This window comes from Mesoplodon densirostris, chromosome 7, assembly GCF_025265405.1.
Source record: "Mesoplodon densirostris isolate mMesDen1 chromosome 7, mMesDen1 primary haplotype, whole genome shotgun sequence".
Taxonomy (NCBI): Eukaryota; Metazoa; Chordata; class Mammalia; order Artiodactyla; family Ziphiidae; genus Mesoplodon; species Mesoplodon densirostris.
The window spans coordinates 64882883-64905868 of NC_082667.1; the positions used below are offsets into that span (position 1 = coordinate 64882883).

Here is a 22986-nt window from a genome sequence, read left to right on the forward strand (position 1 = left end):
GAGGTGGAAACTGGCAACAGGGAAGGCCATCGATAGGTCTACATTACGATGTCTGTGGAAGTGCTTAGTTTCTATCTTTTTATTTCTAATTCTTTCTGCTGTAAGTAATTTCTAGTGATCACTGCTTAGGACTCAAGCTTCGGTCACACAGGCTGGAGAAGGCTGTGGAGTCACCGAGTCCTCCCAGGTCCCAGGTAGGTAGATGATGCCTGGAGGACTCTCCCTCCCTCCCTCCCCCCTTTCCTGCTCTGCCTGGTCGGAGCCGACACCTGAATGCAGAGGGTTCCCTTAGGGAGGACTATGCTGGAAGAAGCTGAAGTCTCAGACAAGGCAGCCCCCTCAAGGAGGAGTGAGGACCAAGAAGGACACGTGCATCTCACCTGAGCTGACTGGAGTCCCGCTCAGCCAGCCCTTGACACATCCAAGACACGTGCCCACAGCAATGAGAAGCGAGTAAGACTCAAAGCCATTCTCAGTCCACATCCACAATGCTGGGAAAGAAAAACCAAGTTCAATTTACCAAAATATCTGTATTATCTATAAAAATTGAACTCTAACCAGCCACTGCTACTAGAGGCAGCGTTATCCGGCTATGCTGGCTGCAGAAGCAGATCGCTGTGTTCCACCAGCCCACAGCCCAATGCTGTGCTGAGTGGCACATGGGCAGGCTCATTTGTAAGGCCTCAGAAACCTGGACACTTTGGAACGGAGCAATCGGATGAAGGATCTTGGAAACATTTCCCGGGACTCCTGGGCCGTGTACTTGAAATAGTTCTGGGGGTGGGCCAGAACATCAAACAGAGCCTTGATCAGTTTCTTATCCTGAAAAGAACAGAATTTTGTTACTGGGCCAAAATATTTTAACATTATGACATTTTGCCAATGGAACTATAATGTCCCACTGTTAGGCGGTAGGTTGATCAGCTGAAAAACACTTTGTGAAAACTGCTTCCTCTGATTTTTATCTTTTTTAGTCCCAATTTTTGTTTCCTAAGTATCTATAAAGAGCACATATTACTTTTACTTTAAAAATTTAATATGTAAAAAATTGTTTTTCTAAACCACGTGATAACTTTGGAATTTGGGGAATATTTATAGCGTTAGTGATGTGGCAAGTGTTTATTTATACTTATAAGTATCTAAAATTTGGTGGACTTCAGGCGGGAAGGATGGGCAAGGAGCCAAGAATCTTCAACTATTTGGAGAATGAACATGGAAACATGAGTTGCCGCTGGCTTGGATTTCTGATAAACAAGTTTCCCACTGCTCCTCCACATATTTCCAAACTAAAAAATACAACTTGATTTGACAACACTAAAAATGGCCCCTTGAGTATTTTTTTTAAAAAAACTAAGTCTGGTGAAGATATAAAATGGACCTCAGCCCAGAGCAGGCTCAGTGTCTGAAAGGTAGCAAGAGGAAACCCTTCCTCGGTGGCGCTTGGCGAGCCCTGTGGGTGACTGCCGTGGCCACCTTGGATGCATACTCACCTTCAGTATTTCCTGATGGTTCTCTGATGCGTAGAGCCTGCCATCTCGAACTATGTCTTCAATGAGTTCCTGGTAGTCCTCTGTTTGAATAAAGGACATATTTTGCATTTGTATGCTTTAGTTCTTCCCAGGGTGACTCTTTCATTTTTCAAATAAGGTTCTGAGAAATGCCCCTTCTGTAGCTGCCATCAGAACAATGACCCCTCTGATACTAAGAAGGCAATCAGAGAGGACTTCCACAGACTCACCCGCTACCTCCTCGCACCCACCAGCGTCTGCACCCATCTCTCCTGTTCCTCCCTCAGATGAACCTCTGTACATCCAGCCAAGACCCATCCCTCCACTTTGCTTACCAGCTCCATCTTCTCTCACCAAATCAAGGACGTTGTTCCACTAATTCTGCCCTTCCTTTCCTACATGATGAAATTCTCTCTCTGCTGGTCTTTCACATCAGCATGCAAACATGCTGTTGTGTCTCCAATGTTTTTAAGAAAAACCCTCTCTAGACCTCATTTCTCCCTCCAGCTTCCATCCCACATCTCCGCTCCCCTTTGTAGCAAAACTCCTTGAAAGAATTGTCAGCACTCACTATCTCCAATTTGATTCCTTTCTTTCTCTCTCACACCCATTCCAGTCAACTCTGGCCCCCACCACTCCTCCAAAACTGCTTGGGGTCACCAGTGACCTTCATGCTGCTCAACTCTTAGTCCTCGTCTTCCTTGATGCATCAGTAGCATTTCAAAGTCTAGCCTATTTCCTACAGTCATAATTCAAATCAAGCATATGCAAAACACAATCTTTTTTAAATTCCGGGCAGAAAATAATGCCTCTTTGTACGCATATTATGTGCAACAAATCCAAACAAATCATAAGAACATCACTGGAACTGTGTGGGAGAAAAAGTTTCTCCTGGTCAAGTGATGGGAAATAGAAACTCATAGGATAATACTCATAATTACTAATTTAATACATGTACAATATCACTGGTCCTCTATTCATGTGGTCTCTTTCTTCTTATCCTTTCATTTTCGTGAATACAAAATCTATAAAATATGAATAAGGGTACCATTTTTTCTTTTTAATCTTGAATTCCTCTACTGCAGAGTCTCTACCTCAGAGAATTAGCTCCTTTTGATGAGGAGTTCACCATTAGGAACACCTGTCACTGTTCTAGAGAGCTGTTTGCCACTATCCCAAATGCTTCCAAACCACCGTCTTTTTTTTTTTTTTTTTTGGCGGTACGCAGGCCTCTCACTCTTGTGGCCTCTCCCATTGCGGAGCACAGGCTCCGGACGCGCAGGCTCAGCGGCCATGGCTCACGGGCCCAGCCGCTCCGCAGCATGTGGGATCTTCCCAGACCGGGGCACGAACCCGTGTCCCCTGCATCGGCAGGTGGACTCTCAACCACTGCGCCACCAGGGAAGCCCTAAACCACTATCCTTTTAAAAAATCTTTCCTCTGCTTTTAAGAACTACAGTGTCGGGCTTCCCAGTGTCGGGCACAGTGGTTAAGAATCCACCTGCCAATGCAGGAGACATGAGTTCAAGCCCTGGCCCGGGAAGATCCCACAGGCTGCAGAGCAACTAAGCCTGTGTGCCACAACTGCTGAGTCTGCACTCTAGAGCCCGCAAGACACAACTACTGAGCCCGCATGCCACAGCTACTGAAGCCTGTGCGCCTAGAGCCCGTGCTCTGCAACAAGAGAAGCCACCACAATGAGAAGACTGCTCACCACAACAAAGAGTAGCCCCAGCTCACCGCAACTAGAGAAAAGCCCGCATGCAGCAACGAAGACCCAGTGTAGCCAAAACTAACTAAATAAATAAATTTATTAAAAAAAAAAAAAAAAAGAACTACTGTGTCTCCTCACTTGCTCCAGCTGTCATGAGAAAAGCACTCCAGTGTTGTGGGTAAGAACTCAGGAATCCCAAAGACCCCTGCAACTTTGTCCTGCTGTGCTCTCCGGCAGTTACTTAAATCTCTAAGCCAGAGTGGCCTCATCTGTAAAATCAGGAGAGTCGTGTCCACTGTATGGGTGGCTGTGAGGAATGTGCCGTGTCATGGGCACTTGGCATATGCCTGGTCCTCATAAGCTCAGCACGTTAGCCACAGCTACAGTGCTCCCTGCTCTCCAGGCCAGTGGGCTAGTTTGTAGCAGCCTCAGCTGCCCCTTCTCAATGTGACTGCTATTCTTCTGGGCTTGGAACCAGATATCAAAACTGTCTGAAATATAGGTTGAAAGAAAAAATTAAATAGGCTCTGGTGAAGACCTAAAAGGCTTCTGCATGGCCAAAACAGCAGTTTTCAACTATTTTCTGCTGTGACAGACACAATTTTTTTTTTAAATTGGGGTATAGTTGTTTAACAATGTTGTGTTAGTTTCTACTGTACAGCGAAGTGGAGTTCCCTGTGCTATACAGCAGGTTCTCATTAGTTATCTATGTTATACATATTAGTGTATATATGTAAATCCCAATCTCCCAATTCATCCCACCCGCACCCTCTCTTCTCCCCTTGGTGTCCATACATTTCAGACACACTCTTGTGGGCCTAACCAGGGTTATATGTCATTTCCCCTGGTTCAAGCTACAACCCTTTATTTGAATTAAAGAAAAAAATCAAGACGTTTTCATGTGTCACAGAGTTGAGAACAGCCTGACTAAAATGTGTGAACTTTGGTGACATTTGTTCTGGAGTCTCTGTGGCTTTTTGGCTCCTTCCTGATCCTAGATGGGGGAGGTTGTTGGCTGGCTGCCTTTGGGGAGATAAGATGCTCTGAATCCCAGCAGAGCCACCTGGGAGCCATTTGTGTCCACTTAGGAGTCTGATACTAAGGGCCCTTGTCTTAGTGTTTGACATGGTTTCAGGCACCAGGATGATGATTCTAGAGTTTGTCACATGTTAGAAATAAACTATGTGAGGTGTTTTTAGGAACTCCATAGAATATTGTCTTTCCAAAACACCTACTTTTCACACCTGTCTGCCTAAAAATCTTCAGTGGCTCCCTATAAGATTAGGTCCACCCTTCTGAGCTTGGCACTCGAGACTCTTCATAGCCTAACCCCCCCTGCTTCTAACCTCACCTCTCACTGCTGAGCCCCATTCACCCTACCAACTGGCAAAATCAGTAGTCCCCAACATTCCAGGTACTCCATTCTTTGGCCTATGTCATTCCCTTTTCCTGAATGTTCTTCCTCCCATTTATAAGAAAACTTACATATTCTTTCAAGACCCAAATCTCTTGAGACTTTGCTCTATTCTTTCCAAAAACACATGCAAAATGAATGGCTGACCCTTTTTCTGTCTCACACAGAGCCTTGTACATGCCTCGTTGGAGCATCTATGGCACCATATTCTTTTTTGTATCTCTGTCACTAACTGTGTTGTCTCCAGCACCTCACCCAATACCTGGCATACTAGATGCTCATTAAATATTTGTGGCATGGATGAATGAATAAGTTCATGATGAACAGAAAACTGTTCCCCCGCTAGGTTAGGAGGTCCTCCAGGACAAGGTCCAGTTCATTTTGTGTTCCTAGTAAATGTTTGTCACCCAAGTCTCAGAGCTTGGTAGGGCCCCAGGGCTCACACAGGCCACCCCTTCATTTAACAAGAAGAAAATGAAACCAGAGAAGTCATCTAATTTGCCCAAAGTTACACAGCAAGTTAGTGGCAGAGACAAGACCAGAACTCAGGTCTTCTTCCTCATTCCCTAGGATTCTGTATTAAAAAAGCTGCAATTGTAGTAAGTTAATATTTATTGAGTATTTACTATGTGCCAGGCACTGCACCAAGTCCTTTACGGATTATCCTATTGAACTCTCACATTAAGTCTAACGATTATCCTTATTTACACACTGAGAAAATGAAGCCTAGAGATGGTAAGTAACATCCACAAAGTTGCAGAAGAGATTAAAACCAACCTGGCTGACTCCATCGCCCATGTTCTGACCCACAAAGCTATGCTCACTTTCATTTACTTTCTAAAACATCTTTTTATCCTTGTAGTCAGTGACCCCAAATGCCTGTTTAAAACTTGGCACCTGTGAGTCAGCGATGTCCTTTCTCTGTATCCTGCCTGCCTTTCTGAGCATGCGTGCTTGTCAGCAGTCTACCAGCTGGCCCAGGAGTTGATTCTGTTCAAAGCCGAGAACCTTCTTACTCATGCTGCAGCCTGGGCTTCACAGTGCTTACCATCGTATGTCACATACGGGACCTGGAACCCTCTGGCGCTGTTCCCTTCATTGGACTTAAACTGAATCCACAGCTTCTTGGATCTGGAGGTGAAGGCGATGGGGCGTTCGTAGGTCTGGCAGGTTTCATACGTTGTCACAGAATTGGACAAAGCTGCCAAGGGAAGTTGGAGGGGATGGGGTTCAAGACTCATCACTGAGCCTGCAGACAATGAACACTCATCTTTTCAAATACTCACACCACAAAACAAGTTATGTACAAGGGCTCTTCAGGACCAGCTGAGTCCTTGTAAGGGCCACAGTCGTTATTGTGGGCTCCAGGGAAGGCTAACTGCAAGGCCCATGGCTGGCAAACAGCAGCAGCCCAGGCTGCAGCACTCACTGCAGGAGCTGAGGTCAGGGCTCTCACATTGCCGGGCCAACCTGCTGTAACCTGGTAATAATCTCCGCCATTCACTGCATGGGTCCTTAGACAAGGCAGTGTGCTCTGCACTTTATAGACTTTTATCTCACTTAACCCCCACCCCCCAAAACCAGAGGAAGTTGGTGCAGTGGTTATCTCACTTATGGAGAAATTAATTACTTGCCCAGGGTCACACAGCCAGTATGTGGAAAAATCAGGATTCAAACCCACACCTGACTTCAGACATTGTAACCACTAATAAGAATGGCAAATACTTACGTAGTATGTGTCATTATTATTCTAAGTGCTTTACAAATAAAAATGCATTTATTCCTCATGATAACCCTATGAGGTAGCAACTATTATTATCCCCATTTTAACAGACGAGCACTCTGAGGCACAGAAAGTTCCCAAATGTATTCCCAAGATCACAGAACTAATAAGAGATGGAGCTGGGATTCAGATCCAGGCAGAGCCCCCTCATGACACTGCCTCTAAGCTGCGTGGATGACAGTATCCTTTTATGGACACTGGGTCATGCATCAGGATGGGAGGCGGGTCCCTCCTGGCTGGACCATGCCCCTTGTCTTGGTCAGTCCCTAAGCCATGAGTTGCTTCCCAGGGTGAGGCAAGTGTCTGGGGTCCTGAAGCCAGCCCTGCATGAGCTTCACTGACACTCTGTGTCCGTGTGGAAGAGGGTTCCCAGTGAGCACAGAGGGAAGACTGCCCTGCAGGATCGCTTCCTCTAGGGTTCAACAGGAGGCCTCAACCTGTGGTTTTTGTCTAAATTTTGTTTTCTTGGCAAACTCTAGAAACTCATGTCCCATCTCTGTTCTAATACAAGGTGGCATTCTAGGCCTGCTTCTCCCATTTAAAGCCAAGCATAACCAACAAGGACCTACTGTAAAGCACAGGGAACTATACTCAATATTATGTAATAACCTATAAGGGAAAAAAATCTGAAAAAGAATAGATATACATATATATATATATACACACACAAACATATATATGACTGAATTGCTGTGCTGTACACCCGAAACGTACATGATATTGTAAATCAACTATACTTCAATAAAAATATGTTTTAAATAATAAAGCCAGGCAGCGTGCCATCAGGATTTCCAGCTGGCCTCAGCAGGGGAGGGGAGCAGACAGTTGAGACGCACCAGTTTTCCGCATCACCAGGTAGTCTCCACAGTCATCCTCTATGGGCAGGAAGATCTCAGGGACCACAATCAAGATGCGGCGCTTGGGGGGTGGGTTGATGGTCCAGGTACATTCTGTGTTGGCAGGGTAATTGCCTGGGTAGTTTGGGGATTCGATGTATCCAGTGAAATCACCTAGCTCCCCTCCACATCTTCTGTCTGGAAGAGGAAATGCCAGGAGTTACAAAGGTACAACACAGCCGCCATAATGTCATGGTCAAAAAATAATAATAACAATGATGTCATGGCCAGCCCCCGCTCGGCTGAGGAGAACCCTATTGCCCCTGGAAATGACACCATCGCAGGAATGAGTCTGCCCTGTAGTGCCCACAGCCCCCATTGGGAGCCCAACTACATCAACTTCCCACACAGAGCCCATCCCTCTGGGTTCCCAGGGCATCATTTTCTCATTAACTTGAAGGCATTCAAGGTCAGGGACAGGTGTTTGTGAAACAAAAGGATAACTTTAGTTTTTACTGTTTTGTTTACAAAGTCCAAGTGCCAGGAGAACGCATAGCACAGAACTTGTAGGTCTGTCAAAATAGGGAGAATAGAGCTTACTGCTCAACAAAGGATATTTGACCCTTTCCTAGAGATCTCTGATGAAGACATGACAGCCATACTCTTTCACTTTTCTCTCTGGTCAAGACCACGTTTTATTTTTAAGTGGGGAAGAGAATTCCATTCAGCTATCAGTCAGTATAGGTCATGCTGGATACTCACCTCTGGCACCAAGTACACACTTGTGTGTATATACATACATACATACACACACACACCACCTCAGCCACACTTCACTCACTGAATCTCCACTCATCCAACAAATATTCTTGCCCTAAAGGAGCTTAATGTTTAAATCTGTCAGGTGAACCTGTTCAAGAGAAGATGTTGAAGGATTACCTTTGGCCTCTCTAGTTGTAACTGGGATTTATTATTCCCAGTAGGAAAAAAACACAAAAAAACAGCCTTTTGCTCCTGGAAGAGAAGAGGGAGAGGAGAGAGTCATGGAGTCAAGAAAACTGCCTCCGAGCCTGACCAGCTACCTGAGGAACTGTGCCATGCAGCTCCTAAGGGCCAACCAAGAACCAGGGGTGGGAAGGCAAGGAAACATTTCATCTTGATGGGGAAAAGAATCTTCTTACACTGTGAACTTCCCAAGTCTAATCTACCAACAGACTAGGATATTATGAGCGGCAGTAAGCTTCTTGTTAAGGCAGGTATTCAAGAAGAGACCAAACAAAATGAAAAGACAACCCACAGAATGGGAGAAAATACTTGCAAACGAAGCAGCCAACAAGGAATTAATCTCCAAAATATACAAAGAGCTCATGCAGCTCTATATCAAAAAAGCAAACAGGGGCTTCCCTGGTGGTGCAGTGGTTGAGAGTCCGCCTGCCGATGCAGGGGACATGGGTTCGTGCCCCGGTCTGGGAAGATCCCACATGCTGCAGAGCGGCTAGGCCCGTGAGCCATGGCCGCTAAGCCTGCGTGTCCGGAGCCTGTGCTCCGCAACGGGAGAGGCCACAACAGTGAGAGGCCCGTGTACCGCAAAAAACAAAACAAAACAAAAAAAGAGTCATGTACCACAATGTTCACTGCAGCTGTATTTACAATAGCCAGGAAGTGGAAGCAACCTAAATGCCCATTGACAGATGAATGGATAAAGAAGATGTGGTACATATACACAGTGGAATATTACTCAGCCACAAAAAGAAATGAAATTGAGTTATTTGTAGTGAGGTGGATGGACCTAGAGTCTGTCATACAGAGTGAAGTAAGTCAGAAAGAGAAAAAGAAATACCATATGCTAATGCATATATATGGAATCTAAAAAAAAATGGTTATGAAGAACCTAGGGGCAGGATGGGAATAAAGACACAGATGTAGAGAATGGACTTGAGGACACGGCGGGGGGAAGCGTAAGCTGGGACGAAGTGAGAGCGTCGCATGGACTTATATACACTATCAAATGTAAAATAGCTAGCTAGTGGGAAGCAGCCTCATAACACAGGGAGATCAGCTCGGTGCTTTGTGACCACCCAGAGGGGTGGGATAGGGAGGGTGGGAGGGAGACACAAGAGGGAGGCGATATGGGGATATATGTATACATATAGCTGACTCACTTTGTTATAAAGCAGAAACCAACACACCATTGTAAAGCAATTATACTCCAATAAAGATGTTAAAATTTTTTTTTAATTTAACGAAAAAGAGACTAGACAGCTACTTGTGAGGATGTTGTTAAAAGGGCTTCATTGGGATAGAGAGAAAACTAGATAAGCTTCCAGTCATAAATTCAAGTGATTCACTGCCCCCTTCAATCCTCTACTCTTCCAGTTTGGGGAGGTCTCTTGCTCCCCTACGTTGCTGAACCAGCTGAGGTTGTCAGCTGGCCTTTACTAGAGAATTTTACACAATAGTTAAAAACAAACAAGCAAACAAACCAAGTCCAAACAGCAAGTCCTTGAATGATTTACCTCCCCATTCCTACAGAATACAAACTAAGCTCCCTAGTGTGGCAGTCAAGACGGTCAATGAAAAAACGCTGGGCTTCCCTGGTGGCACAGTGGTTAAGAATCCACCTGCCAATGCAGGGGACACAGGTTCGAGCCCTGGTCCAGGAAGGTCCCATATGCCGCAGAGCAACTAAGCCCGTGTGCCACAACTACTAAGCCTGCGCTCTAGAGCCCACAAGCCACAACTACTGAGCCCATGCGCTGCATCTACTGAAGCCCCCGTGCTCTAGAGCCTGTGCTCCGCAACTAGAGAAGCCACCGCAATGAGAAGCCCACGCACTGCAACGAAGAGTAGCCCCCACTCGCCGCAACTAGAGAAAGCCCGCACACAGCAACGAAGACCTAACACAGCCAAAAATAATAAATAAATAAAAATAAGTAAAATTTAAAAAAAGAAATGTTGCCTGCCATGTCAGTATACAAAAGATGTTGCGACCATCAAGCCATCACACTGCAGCCACCCCAAATGATGCACCCTGAGGAGACTCAGGATGAGAAAGCACAGGATACTGGCCCCAGAGAGCTGAGGTGCAGATCAAAGGAACGATTTCAGTGAGCCCAGACTCTTGCATCTTCCCTTACACAGAAAAGCACTAACTTCCTTACCTTGCAATATTGGGTCTTGTTTAATTAACAGTAATCTTGATGTTCCGACTACCTGGTCTTTGTTGCAAAAACTCATATATATCCTGGTTCCTCCCCTTCCTCTTTGGAGCAGTCCCTCAGAGCTATCAGAGAGGCTGTGTCCGGGGCTTAAGTTCTCAGTTTTGTGAGCCGAATAAAACATAACTCTCAACTTTTAGGTTGTGCTTTTTTTTTTTTTTTCAGTCAACAAGGCTTCCTTTTTTGGTCTGCTTCAGACTCCCTGCAGCACATTCCATGATCAGGTCCAGGGGTCTCTTCCCATAAAGCCTTTCACTTTTCTGAGTCTGTGCTTCCTCCCAGCTGCTCTCTTGGGCGTGAAGTTCTTTCTCCCACTCTCTCCCAACCCTCCCCATCAAAACCTTCTCCTGCCCTGTCGAAGCCTTTCCACATCTCTCCAGAGGGAGTAGCTCTTTCCTCTGCAGTCCCGCAGCCTGTGCTGCTACAGGGTCAGGGACTGATTCTGCTTGCATTGCCTGTCACATAACAGGTCCTCAAACAGTGCTTGCTGAACAGGGCTGAGCTGACATATTACCCTTGGGAGCAAATTACAGCAAGTACACCTTGTGAATGTGCCTGGAGAAGTAGCCTGGATCGATACAGGTGAGTGCCTGCAAGTCCAGCACTGACCTGCAGAGCCCTGAGGAGGGCTAACAACGGCTCTGTGGTCCTGAATGAACCAGGGACCCCTGCCAACCCGCCCCCCTAGGTGGACCCAGGTGCTTGCCCTCTTAATCAAGGACTGTGAAAAGCCTTAGAGAGAGACCTACTTTTACACTGGGTTATGTTTGTGGAGCCATCAAAGTCAGTCGTGGTATTTCCTGGGCAGGAAACACAATTATTTTTTCCAAATTCTGGCTGGTATGTTCCTGCTGGGCAACGAATACATCGGTGAGTGGTGGTGTTGTAGAAATGTCCGGGTGAACACTGAACTGCAGGGGTGGGGGAAGGTGGAGAGAATGAAAAGAAAAAAAAAGACTGTATTTTCATCAGATGTAACACGAAAGGTTTCGCAGTTTGTGACAGAAATGTCTATGCCCAAATGAAGTACTATTTTCCTACTACTCTGGGGCTAATCAACACTTAATTCCCTAAATAGCCAGCTTGGGTGGGACCTGTGACTCATGACACTGAGAAAAACACAAAGGGAACGAGGTACGGGTGTATCTTCTGAGTTCATTGTCTGCGCCGTCAGGCGTGAACGCTCACAGCTCTGTCTTCATGCACAGCGGGCCTGGGAGCATGGAGGGGCGCAGAGCTGACCCCGGGCTTGGGGCTGGGCTCCTGCAGAAGGCAGCAGGGTGAGGCTCTGGAGAAGGCGTAGGGCCTGTTCGGGAGCGGGGAACTCTAGGTAAGGGTGAGGAGCTAGAGGAGGCCTGGAAGCAAGGAGCAGAGGGAGCCTGTGCACTAAACCTGCCCGTCTCCCCGGCTGTCTTGCAGTCAGCCCCGTTCGAAGGGGAGGACCATGTCTAGGGAGTGCCTGTGCTCCCTGCACATCCAGCAGGGACGAATGGCCCTGGGGACCTGTCCTCCCTGCCACTGGGGCCCACACAGGGCACCTCGGCTGAGCTTGACTGGGGCTTTACCATGGTTCTCAAAAGGGGAAATTCAATTCTGGGAAAAGGCAAGCTGCCAAGTCCTCACCTCTGGTTTCACAGTCCTGGAAGGAAGTGGCTCCCAGGTGTTTGGTGAGGAGGCCTCCTCCACAGGGAAAGCAGGAAGTACGGCCAGCTTCAGGCTGGAATGTGCCCAGGGCACAGAGCTGGCAGGGTGCAAAGCCATCCGCGGAATACTCACCAGGTTGGCACAGACCTGCGGGGATCAATGACCTTAGGTGAGCAAGGCCCCCAGGCAGAGCCTCTCCCATCTCTCTGCAGATGAGATCAGAGAGATGTGGTCAGGCCTGTCGCCCTATGCGGACCTCAGCTCCCACCTCAGTGAGAGAAACTTTGTCCGGCCCTGCTGCAGACACTGACGAGGTGGCATATGGGTGCCTGATGTTTACACACAGGGCTACACAGCACAGTGCAAAGATGGAGACAAGTGTGGACCCTTCTGAATTATGGAGCAGGCCTGGGTAGGCTGCAGGCTTAGGACTACCCAGGGCCCAGGCAGCCGCTGCAGTGCAGGAGCCCCTAGAGAGAGGGTTCTCTGCCTGCAGTCAATGTGGTAATTTGACCCAGAAGTACACCCTCACCCAGCTGATTACATCCTAGTGATATAAAGACTCTTCTGGTCACGGAAGAGTCTCCTCTTTTTACCAATTATATTTACTGAGTTACATCTCCTTACGCTGAGGTGTGTCCTGGCCTCCCTCAATTAGTGTACTAAATACAACCAATCCAATCCACATTGACAGAGGGACCCAGAGGCATTTATTTACTTTAAACACTTTATTATATTTTTTAAGTTTATGACAAGAATCACAGCCATAAACAAAAGAATTTCTAAAAGCACACGTTCCTTAGGAATTGGCCTGGCATTGGCAAGATGCTATAAAAATCTGCCGTCTCTTATATTCCTAATCATCTCTCCTCTATTAATTTTCATGGTTTTCTTTCTACCCATAAGGTACAGATATAATGGCATTTAACAAACACACCTGAGGGAGGAGTCTGGTATCTGTCAGACCTGGCTGCTGATTCCACATCCTCCACTCTTTGGCTGTGTGACCTTGAATGAGTCTCTTTAACATCATAAAGTTTTTGTAGTGATACAATAACCATATGAACAACTCATGGAATTATTCATGAATGCCTGCATGATGCCTGGTATAGGCAAGTATACAATAAACGTTAGCAATTATTATTATTATTACTAAGATTCTGATTTACTATAAATATATCTTATTAAGGTCACACACAAGTGTAAACAGATGCCCCAAAGTACCTCCTTATCAACCTCGCCGTTAGTTCCAGGATTTCATAACAGGCCAAAGTATGCTAGGAGTCACACAGTCAATCTGAGGATCTGATTTTTAAACCAGAAAAGATCCTGCACTTGAGTTTGAAGTCATTTAGGTGGGAACTAAATCTGGCTCTGGGAATCACTAGAAGGAGAGGCAGGGCTGCCAGAGCTCCGGCGCACTCTGCCGTGGACATCACCTACAAATCGCCACATCAAATCACACCTTCCATTTGAGCCCACAGAGTGTCAGTACAGCTGGCCCTTCTCCTGTTTAATAAAGACATTTACTAGTAAAGTAAATAGGAAAGAAGCCCACAGAACCTAAGTAAGCGTGGCTCCAGGGTTAACATTTTATACAAGACAATTAAAAACTCTTTACAAGAATCACGGACATAGAGAACAGACTGGTGGTTGCCAAGGGGGAGGGGGTTGGGGGAGGGGTGGAGCCGGAGTGCGGGGTTAGCAGATGTAAGCTAGTATATATGGAATGGATAAACAACAAGGTCCTACTGTACAGCACAGAGAACTATATTCAATATCCTGTGATAAACCATAACGGAAAAGAATATTTTAAAAAAGAATGTATATACATGTATGAGCTGTACAGCAATAATTAACACATTATAAATCAACTATACTTCAATTAAAAAACAAATAAAAACTAAAAATACAACACACACACACAAACTCTTCACAGAGTTTTAACAAAATAACCAGATGGATACTTTTTTAAAAACAATTAATAAGCTCTGACTTTGAGACCAAAGCTAGAAAAAGGATCAGCGCTACTTCCTCCATTTTTTGACACTTTCAGGTAGTCCCTACACACTGGGAGATCACTCAGGTCTCAGGGGATATTTATTTACAGTGATTAAACATGCAATTGCAACATTTACACATTTTTTTCCTGTCAGTGTATTCTATCAGATCTTCTTTCATTTGTTCAGCATGTGTCAGGGATTGAGCTAGGTACTGGAGAGCCCCTGAGGAGCCCAATACGGTCCCTGCTGGTAGGAATTCCATGGTGCAGTACGCATTGTCTGCATTGAGATGCACTTATGCCTTCTGCTAAACAATACCAGAGACTGGAGGAGTAAGAAGGGACAGAGGGCATTCTCACCTCCACATTCAGATGCATTCCAAGCTTCTGGAGTCTCCAGGGCCCCAGGATTTTCTGGGCTTGGGCATGGTTCGCATGTGATTTGCCCTTCCTCATTTTGGAAGGTTCCATTTGGACATAAAATGCAGCGTTCTTGTACTCCATCGTAGTATGTTCCAGCCCTGCAACTGACTAGCCAAAGGGGGAAATAATCTTGTCAGTGAGGGCACAGAGGCCAAGGAAGGATGATGTGAGTGCTAGAGATGAAGGTAAACAGATGGCACTGACCCCACACTCCCCCATACAAACCCCCTGAATACAGAATGTGCGCCACCTCTGGGTTCCCTGTGCACACCTCTCTGCCATGGTCTCTGTCACCCACTGTTAGAGGCATTTACAGGTCCTCTCTCCCTAGACCATGAGCTCCTCGGGGGCAGGGATCACAGTGGTCTTAATTATTTTTGAACACAAGCACTTGATGACATTCCCTACTTCACAGGAGGAGTATAAAAGTGAAAATCATTCACTGAACACAGGACTGGTGCTGAAAGGATAGAGAGGAGGGGGCTATTAATTCTGGCTGGTGGCATCCTGGAAGGCTTCCTAGAAGAGGCCACATTTGTGTCAGGCCTTGAAGGATGAGTAGGAGCTCCCCAGATAGGACGAGCAGCAGGTTGTAAAGATTCATGCCTGACATATGGGAGGAAAGGGAAGAAAGGAAGGTTGGGGATAGATTGAAAAAGTCCTTGAATGCCAGGCCTTTGGATTTTATCCTGCAGGTAAAGGAGCCATTGAAAGGAGAAGAATACGACCAGAAGCTGTGTTTTAAAAAGCCCACTCTCTGGGCCTCCCTGGTGGCGCAGTGGTTGAGAGTCCGCCTGCCGATGCAGGGGATGCGGGTTCGTGCCCCGGTCTGGGAGGATCCCATGTGCCGCGGAGCGGCTGGGCCCGTGAGCCGTGGCCGCTGGGCCTGCGCGTCCGGAGCCTGTGCTCGGCAACGGGAGAGGCCACAGCAGTGAGGGGCCCGCATACCGCAAAAAAAAAAAAAAAAAGCCCACTCTCTGTTGGCTGTGGGGAGGGTGATCTCAAGGGTCTTACAGATGACCTCTGCAAAACAGCATGCTTCATATTTGAAATCAAATTGATACATGACAAAGAGCAAAGCCTAGTAAATGTCTCCTGAAAGAATAAACTACAAGGAGATTAATAAACTCTGCTTCTGATATATTTTGGTGTTCTTAGTTAATCATGGGCTCATATCTTATTTTAGGATATGAATATAAATATACTGAAGTGGGTTCCCTAGTATAATATTTAAAGAACATCATCATAACCACCAAAGCAGGCTTTCTGATGGCTGACATTTGTTGAGTACATACGATCTACTAGATACTGTGCCACGACGAGCTTTACACACTTTATCTCATTTAGTTCTGGAAACACCCAAAGGAGCTAGGCGCTATGATTAGCTCCATTTCACAGAAACAGAGACTTAGGGACATTAAATAATTTGGCCAAGGTCCCAAAGCTAATCTGTGAAATATACCTACAATGAGATCAAGAGCTTTGAGTTTAAAGAGGAAAAAGGTCATTGAATAAAAGTGCTGACTGAATCACAATTCCAGACTTTGCCAAGGATTCTCTATGGGGCATTTGGGGAGTTTGACTGGAATAAAACACATTTTCTTTTATACCTAAGCTGCTAAGAAATAGAAAACAAAATATCACATGATAAAATTAGCTATTATAGCTCTTGAATGTGTGTAAGGGGGAATACTGGTTTTCATCCTACCCTACAAATGCAATTTGTATATGTACTTTTAGGGTTAAACATGGCAAAATTCTCTATTACCAGTAATAAAAATGTCTTTTCATTATTTACCCCATAATTTAAAGAAAACTGAGGCTTTAAAAAAAATCATAGTAAGATGAAACATGCCACATTTCAAATATTATTTTTACAATTAAATGATATCGATCAAAGTCTACTCTAAAGTCTAAATCTTAATATTTTTTATATTGTTTGGATTTTCTTTTACAATATTCACATATCATTTTTAATTAATTTAATGACATTTTTAAAAAATTAAAAGTGAACCAAACTCTTGGCAAACGACATTATAATGGGTATGATGCACAGAACTCTGGCGGACAGAGCCTATAATTCCAGACTTAGTCTCTAAATGCAGCCCTACAGGATAATGGTTTCCATAATTACTCTGGTTTCAGCTCACCTCCCATGAAAAGCTGAGCTGAATTATGTACTAGGAATTCATGGCTTTTTATCCTGTGTTCCACCTGACTATCCCAGTGCCTAAAGCAGCCCAGTAAATGAGAGCATAACCCCTTCATGGCTCTAACAAGCCAGCTGTCATGAAGACTGGCAGCAAGAAAATAAAACCAGGGCTGTTAGGAGCTCCTCTAGCCCAGGCCATGTCCATTTTGGGAATGGCTGTTTTCATAACACTCATTCACCTAAAGGGACAGTGCCCATACGACGGCAATGATTCCAACAGCCCCATGAATCATAACTTAGAGTTGGATCAGTTTGGTCTGTTTTATCACTGTTCCTCTGGCAGAAAACGATCCCCTTCATATAGGTGGACAAGAACGGACCTGGTTCTCTCTGCGAAGAGTAACTGGATGGACTCCCGCTGCTCTGGTTGTCCACTCCTTCTCAGAACTATTGAAACCCTGCAAAGCCTTTTCAAGGTTACATTTTGTGAAGCCTCAAGATATCCCACATCTGTTGCAATTTCTCAAGTGAGCAAAGGACTGAGAAATGCCCCTTGAGCCGCCCTGCAGAAAAGAGGGCACCAGTTCTTTTTTCTCACAGTGAAAGGCCTGCTCCACATAAACAAGCTCATCTTGTCACTCACAGTTTCCATCTTCCTTCCAGAGAGAAAGACATACAGAAATAATCCATGGCAATCACCTTCCAGATTAATTTGTTCCTTTCACAAGGTAAAAATGGGCTAAACACTAAAAAGCGATTCTGAAATGTCATGAAGAGACTCCTGAAAACAACTCTTTGCAAATGTGCTAAAGATCTGACCTAAAGAGACCTCAATGCCAGTTCCAGTTGCTTCTCTTTTCTCCTTGAGCAGCCAGCTTGTTTTGCTGCCCCAGACAAAGGAGTCAATTGCCCCCAGAACACTTTGCGATCACAGCAAAGCTTTTGTGTGTCTTCAGTGACCATTAAAATCCCATTCTCAAATCCCGCACAGCTGTTTTCTCTCCCCTTCAAAAAAAGAAAGCCTTTCTGATGCAAAAGGGAGAGACCAGTGGGGACCAGGATTAATGGTGACAAAGAGACCTGAAGGCTGGCCCTCTTTTCAATACCACCGGCCTTTGAGTATTTCAGGCTGTGGACAAACACTATGGTCTCTCTGTGGCTAAGATGGTGAACCTAATAAAAGGGGTCACTCTCCAGCATCTGACTGTTTTCTGAAGAATCACGCCTTGCCTTCTGAAGGAGAGCCACAGGCAGCCCACGTGGATTCCCAGGGTCTCCTGGAGCTGCTGCTTTGTCACGGCTCAGAGGCAATGGCGCTCGAGGCGGTGCTGTGGCCTCAGGATCCTGATTTGAACTCCTTTTAAATGAGTGTTTCAGGATAACAGGAGAGAGAATTCCCTTGGGCTGAGAGGTTGATTTGTCACGTCTGTCCAGGTTTTTGGTGTGTGCTCAGTTTGCTATTTGAAAACATTCTCATAGTTGGGGCAGAGAGATGAGCCGGACTTGACGCCTTCCTTGCTGAGTTTCCCCAGTGCACGCTGTTTTCTTCATGCCTAGTTAATGGGACTGAGATTTCACTTCCTCTAGAGTGCCTCTTTTGCCCTCAATTTAAATATTTCCCCAAAGATTTGCCCTTGGCCCTCTTTTCTCTTAGTGTTGGCAACTATCCTTGGGACGTCATCTGTTGTTCCTGTGAAGATTTATCGACTCATTTATTCAATTAAATACTTAGCACCGATTATGTGCAGAGTACTGTTCTGGGGGTTGGAGATACAGCAGAGGAGACAGACAGGGCCCTGCCCTAACGGGGCTCTCATTCTAGTGGAGAATATGAACAATAAATAAGCAAACAAATAAATACATAGTAGAATGCTAACTAGAGGTAAGTGTAATGAAGAAAAGTAAAACAGGCAGAGAGGGTAAGGCAAAGAGTGGTGGGGATGGAGTTTGCATGATGCTATTTTAGAAGAGTAGCCAGGAAAGGCCTCTCTGAGCAGACAGCAGAGTGAAACGAGAGAAACAGCCGTGTGATGGTATTGCCTAACAGCAAAAGAGCCAATGTAGCAGGAACATAGTGAAAGGGGCTGGGTGATAGGATACGGACTCTAAAAGCAAGCAAGGGCCAGCTTACGGAGGTTCTTGAAGGTCATGGTAAGGAAATTAGACCTTACTCAAAGTGTGTTGGAGGTTTCAAATGGGGCAGTGAAATGATCTGACTTATGTTTCTAGAAGATCTTCTAGCTACCGTGTGGAGAACAGCCTGAAGACAGGCAAGGCTAAGGAGAACAATTCAGAGCCCATTGCAATAGACTGGGCAGGAGGTGGTGGTGGTTTGGAACAGAGTGGTAATAACAGAGGAAGAGAAAACTAGTTAGGCTCAGCATATAATGTAAAGGCAGATCTGACAGGATTTGCTAATGGATTCAGTAAGGAGCATGACAGAACAAGAGAGGCCAAGAAGACTGAGGCTTTCAACTTGAGCAACTGGGCAAATACGGATGCCAGTTACGGAGATGGGGAATGAAGGAGATGAGGGAGAAGTGGGTTTTATTTTGGAGGGAGAGAGGAGAATAAAATGTTTTGTTTAGACATGTCAAGTTTAAGATATTTTTTGGCCACGCTAGTGTTGGTATTGAGAAGGCACTGGTTATACCGGTGGTCTCCAAGGTAGAATACTATACACCTCAGGGGTATCATTTACATTTACAAAATGATCCAGAGTGTGAGCAAAGCATTTTCACATCTATGTGTTTTAATTTTTATCTAAAAAATAAGACATAAAGAAAGGTTCACTGGTTTAGTAGTTAAACCAGATTTACCATGGTGATCATTTTGAAATGTACAGAAATATCAAATCACTGTGTCACATACCAGGAACTAACATAGTGTTGTATATCAATTATATTTCAAAAACAAACAAACAAACAAACTCACAGAAAAAGAGATCAGATTTGTGGTTACCAGAGCTGCTCAGGGCTTGGGGGTGGGAGAAAGGGAGATTGGATAAAGGTGGTCAAAAAATACAAACTTCCAGGTATAAGATAAATAAGTACTAGGGATGCAATGTATAACATGATAAATATAATTGACACTGCTGTATGTTACATATGAAAATTGTTAAGAGAGTAAATCCTAAGAGTTCTCATCAGAAGGAGAAACATTTTTTTCTATTTCTTCAATGTTGTATCTATACGAGATGATGGAGGTTCACTAAACCTATTGTGGTCATCATCTCATGACACATGTAAATCAAGTCATTATGTTGTACATCTTAAACTTATACAGTACTGTATGTCCATTATATCTCAATAAAACTGAAAGAAAAATAATTTTTTTAAAGTTCTTCAGTTTAAAACAAAAAAAAAGATTAGGGACTTCCCTGGTGGTCCAGTGGTTGAGAATCCGCTTTCCAATGCAGGGGATGAGGGTTCAATCCCTGGTGGGGGAACTAAGATTCCACATGCTGCGGTGCTACTGAGCCCGCGCGCCACAACCAGAGAGAAACCCACGCGCCGCAACGAAGAGCCTGCGCGCAGCAACAAAAGATCCCGCGTGCCGCAACTAAGACCCGATGCAGCCAAAAAAAAAAAAAAGAAATTAGTTCTTAGTCAGTCCACATCTCCACAAGTCAGAGACACGTGTGAAGACACAAGGTCCCCAAGAAAGAGACCTGTGGGTGGTGAGGTACTGACTGACTCACTTCTTTTCAGTGTCTCGAGAAGAATTTCAGTTGTGCCTCATTGAATATATTTCCTGATTAATATTATCTAGTTTCAACCAACTGAACCATCACAAAGTAGAAAGCAGCTTCAAACAATTCCTGTAGAAATCCTGAGCCCATGATGCAGAACCAATGATGCAAGTGCAGGTGAACCACAGGGAAGTGCAGAGCTGACACAGCTTGTTCTCCTGGTACTAGCTCTTGTCAAACCACATCACGGGATAGAAACAGTGACAATTTAATCAGATCTGACAAGAGTTAAGCCAAAACACTAGTAATGAACAAAAAGACTATTTGAAAAATGCTTTACAACCACTACTGTTCACAATGAACCTTGCCAAGTTGTCAATACGGTCCCTCAGAGACTAGCCAGCTATTTGAAATTTTGTTATGTAAACTGTATCTCATTCTTCTACTTGTTATGTTGTACACAATATATTAGCCAATAGTATGAGTATATAATTTTAAAATAAGTAAACATTCACAAATTCAAAAGTATTTCACGGGCTTCCCTGGTGGTGCAGTGGTTGGGAGTCCGCCTGCCGATGCGGGGTACGCGGGTTCGTGCCCCGGTCCGGGAAGATCCCACATGTCGTGGAGCGGCTGGGCCGTGAGACATGGCCGCGGAGCCTGCGCGTCCGAAGCCTGTGCTCCGCAACGGGAGAGGCCACAACAGTGAGAGGCCTGCGTACCGCCAAAAAAAAAAAAAAAGTATATCACTGTGTGTGTGTATATGTGTGATCAAAAACGTTCAGCACCAGCCTTCCCTGGTGGCGCAGTGGTTGAGAGTCCGCCTGCCGATGCAGGGGACACAGGTTCGTGCCCTGGTCTGGGAGGATCCAACAGGCCGCGGAGCAGCTGGGCTCGTGAGCCATGGCCGCTGAGCCTGCCCGTCCGGGGCCTGTGGAGAGGCCACAACAGTGAGAGGCCCGCGTACCGCAAAAAAAACCAAAACGTTCAGCACCTCTAGAACAGAGAAGTCCATGGTTCAGATAGAGGTTAGAGCTGGAGAGGGCAGTTTGGAAGTCACTAGCATGTGGTGGTATTTAAAGCTATGGCGCTGGATGAGGTCACCAAGGAGAGTGTGAAGATAGGTGAGGGGCATGGAGGACTGAGCCCTGGGATCCCTGATGTTTAGAGACAAGAAATTAGGGGAGAACCAGTATGGAAAATGAAAAGGGAGCAGCTGGTGAAGCAGAAGAAGAAGCAGAGGTGTGTGGTGTGTGAAACCCATGACAAGAGTTTCCAGGAGGAAGGAATGATCAGCAGAGTCTGAGGGACAGCTGGCAACTGGATTTGGTAACGTGGAAGTTGCTAAAAATCTTGGGAAAAGCAGTTTCAGTGGAGAGGTTGGGAATGAAAACCAGATTGGCTAAAGTGGAGGAGAAAATGGTCGGTGAGGTAGCAAAGACAGCAAATTTGGACAAGTCCTTCAAGGAGTTTTGCTTTACAAGGGGGTCAAAGAAAGGAGGCAGGATCTGGAGAGAAGCAGGAAGTCAAAGGAGGATTTGTGTGGGTTTTAAGACAGGAGGTAGATTTGCGTGCTGTTTGAAATGATCCAGTAGAGGAGAATTCTGAGATGGGGGTCGGTGGGGACAACAGCAGGAGCATCTTTTTTTTTTTTTTTTTGCAGTACGCAGGCCTCCCACTGTTGTGGCCTCTACCGTCGCGGAGCACAGACTCCGGACGCACAGGCTCAGTGGCCATGGCTCACGGGCCCAGCCGCTCTGCGGCACGTGGGATCCTCCCGACCGGGGCACGAACCCATGTCCCCTGCATCAGCAGGTGGACTCTCAACCACTGCGCCACCAGGGAAGCCCAGGAGCATCGTTTTTGAGACGATGAGAGGGAATGGGCTCCAGAGCCCCAGTGGAGGAGTTACCCTTAGGAAGGAGCGTGGGCTGTTCATCCATTTCAGCAGCAGGCGAGCCAGAGCATGTATGGACAGACGCAGGATAGGAGGGTCAGTCCACACATGGAGAGGTGAAGTCCTTTTCCTAGACTCCCACCTGCCCATGGACATTTCTACCTGGGAGTCTTGTTGCAACTCAAATTCAACTTTCCCAAGGGGAATGCTTCTCTTCCCTTCCCTGCCCAAGCCTTCCTACCCCTCTGGCTTTACTCTCTTTCTCAACAGCACCTCTATATTCCCAGTCACCAACGCTCCAAACCACAGTTATCCCAGACGTCCCTCCTCCCTGCTGCAGCATCCTACAGTTGTGTCCCTTTTGCCCATCCCCTAGGCTTCATCCCCACGGCACTAGTGTCCTTTGCTCCTCGCCATCTCGTATCTAGAGTACTACAATAACCTTCCAATGATTTCCCTTGCCTTGTGTTCCTCCTGGCCTCAGCTCTGTTATTACATGCTGCCATCATATTCACCTTCCTAGGGGCTTCTGGTGGCACAGTGGTTACGAATCCACCTGCCAATGCAGGGGACACAGGTTGGAGCCCTGGACTGGGAGGATCCCACATGCCGCGGAGCAACTAAGCCCGTGTGCCACAACTACTGAGCCTGCGCTCTGGAGCCTGCGTGCCACAACTACTGAAGCCCGTGCACCTAGAGCCTGT

At 45.8% G+C, this 22986-nt stretch overlaps 1 protein-coding gene across 5 annotated transcripts in view; it reads right to left on the reverse strand.

The window, feature by feature from the left end:
- Positions 1-557: 557 nt before the first annotated feature.
- Positions 558-22986, reverse strand: part of SCUBE2 (signal peptide, CUB domain and EGF like domain containing 2) — a 66848-nt gene continuing 44419 nt past the window's right edge. For all 5 annotated transcript variants that reach the window (XM_060103664.1, XM_060103666.1, XM_060103663.1 and 2 more), the window contains 7 exons: positions 14480-14650; positions 12097-12264; positions 11223-11384; positions 7256-7453; positions 5685-5837; positions 1491-1570; positions 558-822 (listed from right to left, as the gene is read on the reverse strand). In XM_060103664.1, coding sequence (XP_059959647.1) covers positions 670-822; positions 1491-1570; positions 5685-5837; positions 7256-7453; positions 11223-11384; positions 12097-12264; positions 14480-14650 — 1085 coding nt within the window. In that variant the 3' untranslated portion in view covers positions 558-669. The remainder of the gene's footprint in view (positions 823-1490; positions 1571-5684; positions 5838-7255; positions 7454-11222; positions 11385-12096; positions 12265-14479; positions 14651-22986) is intronic.